Raw genomic sequence first — 4,918 nt, 5'->3', positions numbered from 1 at the left:
CCTACCTTTACACCAGGCGTTGAACAACATGTACAGGTCGGTGGCGGCGTCCCTCTTGCTACGCTGCATTCCGGTTCCTGCCACGAAGACCACGTACGTTTGAAACCTCCCAACGAGGGCGTCGGGCGTCGGTGTGATGCCCAGAGTCAAAGTTACATCCTGTCTGTCCACAATCCGACCCGTCCACGGGCCTCCATTACGGGAATTAAAGGTTACCGCCACCAGGGAGTCCCTGCTGGGTGTAGGGTTTTCACCTGGAGGAGGAGGAGGAGGAGGAGGAGTATTAGTGATGAAAGGAAAGAAAGGGAAACTTCTGAAAGTGTTAGTTGAAAAAAGCATTAAAAAAGCCTCAAAACAGCATGAAGCGCATACTGTACTTAATCATGTAAAAAATGTGTTCCTATAAACGAGCCAAGGCCGAACACTTAAAACATCTGTCACACAGCAGCTCTCTGTGTTATGTCGTTAATATTTATAACTATAATACCATTTCTTCATAATTTTTTATAATGATTTGGACTGCTAAGTCAATACTAGCCACCTGTTCAAACTTCTGTGCTCTGTAACGTCACAGTAAGTTTGATAGCTTTCTAACTTCATGTAAGTCTTCACACTCTTACATAAATGCAACATGTAGTGTTTAGGTGTTGAAGTTCAAAACACTCTAATTAACTGGGTCGGTATGATATCCTAACGTATGAACAATAATTTGTATGATATCCTACGAATCATGATGAGGTCTATCTCTGTAGAGATCCTTTCCATAATATTGTCAGGCAGTTATGAGAATATTAATATGAGCCGGTAAGTTGCAAAAACAGCACTTTCAATGGACGAAATTGAAGATGCACATTTGCCCCTTAGGGTTGTAGAGCAGCCCCGGTTTGAAACTGCTGATCATAATGTTGTTGCTCAATACTGGACCAATTTCAAAGATTTGTAGTGCTGCATACAGTAAGAAATACTTGGAATACTTTGAAATTACCATGCATTACTTTTTGGAGCTATACATGTTTATGAATGGTTAATGAGAACAGCCTTATTTAAAAATTGGAAATTTATATGGTTCATTTACCGGTTTTTCATGTTCTTGATTTGACCATGCACATGTTACTTTACAAGGAAAACCTGTAGACCTGTCTCCTATCCCAGAATTCAAACTCACCAATCACGAACTCGAGTTGGAAGTCGTCGCTCTCCGCCAGCGGGCGGTCGAAGGTGACTTTCATCTGGAACTCCAGACCGCGGCGGACCACCAGGTTTGGGGTGTCGTAGGCGCTCGTGTTGTGTTGCGGTTTATTTATCTGCTGACACATGTCGACATTCTGCACCGACGGAGACGCTGAGAGGAAATGAAGAAAGGGAGAGTACGTCACATTTGCATTTGTATCAATGACTAATCAGAGTTTTTTATTATCATCATCATTAATCTCCCTTCTTCACAGTTGTCAGAGTAATCTACCAACCCTTATGGAGATGGCTCAGGTTTGCCTTAGACCAGCTCTTAGTTATGCTGTAATAGTTTTAGACTGCCGGGGGACTTTCTTTGACACACTGAGCTCCTCTCTCTCTCTCTCTCTCTCTCTCTCTCTCTCTCTCTCTCTCTCCTCCCTCTCTCTCTCTCTCTCTGAGTCCATTCATGTCCCAAAAATGCATGTTACTAACTGAGCTCTGGGGAACTTATTCCCCAGTGTCCTTATATTTTCTCTGCCAGCAGTTTTCCTTGGATAAAGGTGGGACCTAAATCATTGTTGCAGCTGTCGCCGGGGTCCTGCTCCGCGCCCTGCTACACCCTTCAGTGCCCTGCTATCCCCTGCTACACCCTTCAGTGCCCTGCTAGGCCATCCAGCCTGAACTGCTACAACTGTTATTTCTAGCCATAGTTCCATTATCTTTATTGTAACTGTTATTGACACTGTTCACCCCCCCAATGGGCACCGGCAGACACCGCCCATCAAGAGCCTGGGTCTGTCCCAGGTTTCATCCTAAAATGAGTTTTTCCTCGCCACTGTCACACTAAATGCTTGCTCTAGGGGGAATTGCTGGAATTGTTTGGTCTTTGTAAATTATAGTGTGTTCTTGACCTACTCTATCTGTAAAGTTTTGTAAGATAACTCTTTTTATGCTTTGATGCAATTAATACAATTAAATTGAATTGAATCAGACAGATACAACAATTATTAAGGAAATGGATCTTACTGCCGTCAGGTGCAGGTGCTCTGGCTGTGGGAAAGTCAGGAAAAGCCTCAAACTCTGGGAAATCTTCTTCTAAACCAACAAGGTTGGAGGTTGACATCTAAAGATTAATATCAAAGAAACAATGAAAGAAAGAGAGGAACGATTTAATGTGAATACATGTTATTGCTGTAGTCCATCAACGTGGAGCAAATTTTAGATGTAGATCAGAAAAGAGGATCGATTAATCGAGCAGTTGTCAACAATAAAATTAATCACCAGCTATTTTGATAATGGATTAATTGATTTGAATTATTCTTTTTTATCATAAACATTCTTCTTCCCTCTTTTTTCAACCATTTTGTTGACAACTAATCGATTAACCCTCAATTTGTCCTCGGGTCAAACTTGATCCGTTTTTTAAAGTTTCTATTTCCGAAAAATGGGTTTTGTTCAACCACATTGCCCAAAACAATTCATTCAAAGTATAATGCTTTCAAAACGTTGACCCATCAACATATGTTCCTCTTATCTTAAATGTTAGACAAAATAATTCCAATAATAACTTCAGCTTTTTAACTTTTTGGAGATAGAGTGCCTTGGGCCTTTCTTCTTTTTGAATTTGTAATGTGTTTGTTGTCAGTGGTGCATTACCTTCTCCGGGTATCGCCCCTTGAAGGGGTTGAACTTCCTCTTTGATGGAGACATGATGGCCGGAGGTTTCACTGAAGTCACTGCACAGACCAATAAACACATATTTAATGCAGGAATTAATGCAAATAGTACAGATGTCCTAATGTGTGATAAATCGGTTAATAATCAATGTAAATGTGTGAAGATGGCAAGCGGTTGACATAAAAACTGAATCACACAATGAAATTTATAAATGACTTAGTGTGCAATCTGCTTTGGATTTCACTTTTTATGGATCAGGGAGGTTCCACAACTTTTTCAAGTATGACTTTTTTTGTATTTCTTTAGTTTTTTTTTACGCGTGGCGATCTGATTTCTCCCTGCAGCTCGGTCTGGAAACCAGCACGTTTAATTCTCCTGCTTCAGTTCACAATTTTGCGGGAACCAATCACAAACTGGCTTATCTACCTGGTGCGTCACTGGCTGGTGTCTTGAAGCCAAAACAACTGTTTTCTTTGCACAATTTGTTTAAATAAAGGAATATTTTCAGTCATTTGTCTGCAGCTCATACTGTTAAAGAAAATCCTGAGTAAAAAGAACTTAAAACCGTGAATGCTATCAAATTATGTGTTGAGTATATCATTATATCCTTATAAGATGTCATCATAAAACCCCACAGAGACACTGTCACTCTGGACGGGGAATACAAATGGTCACATGTGGACAAAATATTCCACACGTTGAATTCAATTATGTAAAAATATAAGATATTATTTTAATAACATCTGCAGTCCTTATAATTGCTATAATAATAATACAAATTTCAGATCTTCTTCTACATTGTGTTTAAAAGACGTGAAATAAAAAATCACTCAAGAAGCCGTTCTACATTACGAGTACTTTTACTTTTGATAATTTAAGTACACAAAGCTGATAATACACCTTTTGCAATGGACATGTAAATTCACACTCTATATTTGTAATTCGTTTGATATGTTCAAGTTTTAAAAACATATACAGGAGAAATCTGTAAATTTAAATTGAATAAGTACATGAAATCAGTTTTTGAAGTACTTTATGATAAGTATGTATAATGAAATTTATAGCCTTTAAAAATGAACATGTTAATCTTTGCATACAAATAAAATTGCACAAATAATAAGTATCACAGAATAGGTGTCCTATACTATGATACTTATTGTTTGCGCAATTTAGTAGTACAATGTGTGTGTGTGTGTGTTTGTGTGTGTGTGTGTGTGTGTGTCTCACCGCTCAGATGAAGGAGAGAAGTGGGTCTGTTGAGTCTCTGATGAGCAGATCAGATGATGATGAGATTGACTTCAGCATCAGTTTATATACACACACTACTTCCCCTTTTTACACACGCACACGCACACACACACACACACACACACACACACACACACACACACACACACCTATGCAAGGATACTTTTAGTTACTCCTTTACATGAAGTACATCATTAAATACTACTCTAACAACAGAATATAGTGTTATTTACTAATAATAAATCACTTTTCTGTTACTTTAGTATTTTGACGCTTTTTTCAATGTTTTTCTGATGCTGTATGAGATCTTTTGTTGTTTTTGTTGCTTTCTGCGTTTTTTATTCATTTTTTGAGCAGCACATTCTCACAAGCAGGTTTGTTTGCTATCTTACCAAACGTTGTGCACAACAATTGAAATTATATCTTATGAAAGCGATCTTTACAGTTAAAAATAGCCGACAAATGTATACAATTAGTTACAGTGTTACTTTTCATAGCTACTGTATATGTACGAATGCTTAATTAGAATTACCTGGGTAATAGTACTTTTACTGCAGTAAAAGATCAGAATACTTCCTCCACCTCTGACAAAAACACACACATCATCAGAACAGGGAAGTGTGTGTGTGTGTGAGTGACCTCGACCCAAACAGACACTCTGACCTGTTAGTCATCAGCAGTGACATTAAAGGGTAACTACTGTTTTTTTTCAACCTGGCCCCTACTTTCCTATGTTTTTGTGTCCATGTGAATTAAAGGAACAACAATCTTTAAAAATGGTCCAGTATTAACCCTCCTGTTGTCCTCGGGTCAAATTTGA

The 4,918-nt window shown here is 38.6% G+C and overlaps 1 protein-coding gene across 1 annotated transcript in view; it reads right to left on the bottom strand.

Moving 5' to 3' along the window:
• The window catches only part of LOC116674024 (coagulation factor XIII A chain-like), a 22,567-nt gene extending 18,412 nt beyond the window's left edge, over positions 1-4,155 (bottom strand). The window contains 6 exon segments of the mRNA XM_032506508.1: positions 6-254; positions 1,166-1,342; positions 2,200-2,296; positions 2,830-2,909; positions 4,078-4,107; positions 4,110-4,155. Coding sequence (XP_032362399.1) covers positions 6-254; positions 1,166-1,342; positions 2,200-2,296; positions 2,830-2,909; positions 4,078-4,107; positions 4,110-4,155 — 679 coding nt within the window.
• Positions 4,156-4,918: the final 763 nt, after the last annotated feature.

This window comes from Etheostoma spectabile, chromosome 24 (assembly GCF_008692095.1).
Source record: "Etheostoma spectabile isolate EspeVRDwgs_2016 chromosome 24, UIUC_Espe_1.0, whole genome shotgun sequence".
Classification (NCBI taxonomy): domain Eukaryota; kingdom Metazoa; phylum Chordata; class Actinopteri; order Perciformes; family Percidae; genus Etheostoma; species Etheostoma spectabile.
This window is presented reverse-complemented; position numbering and strand designations above follow the sequence as displayed.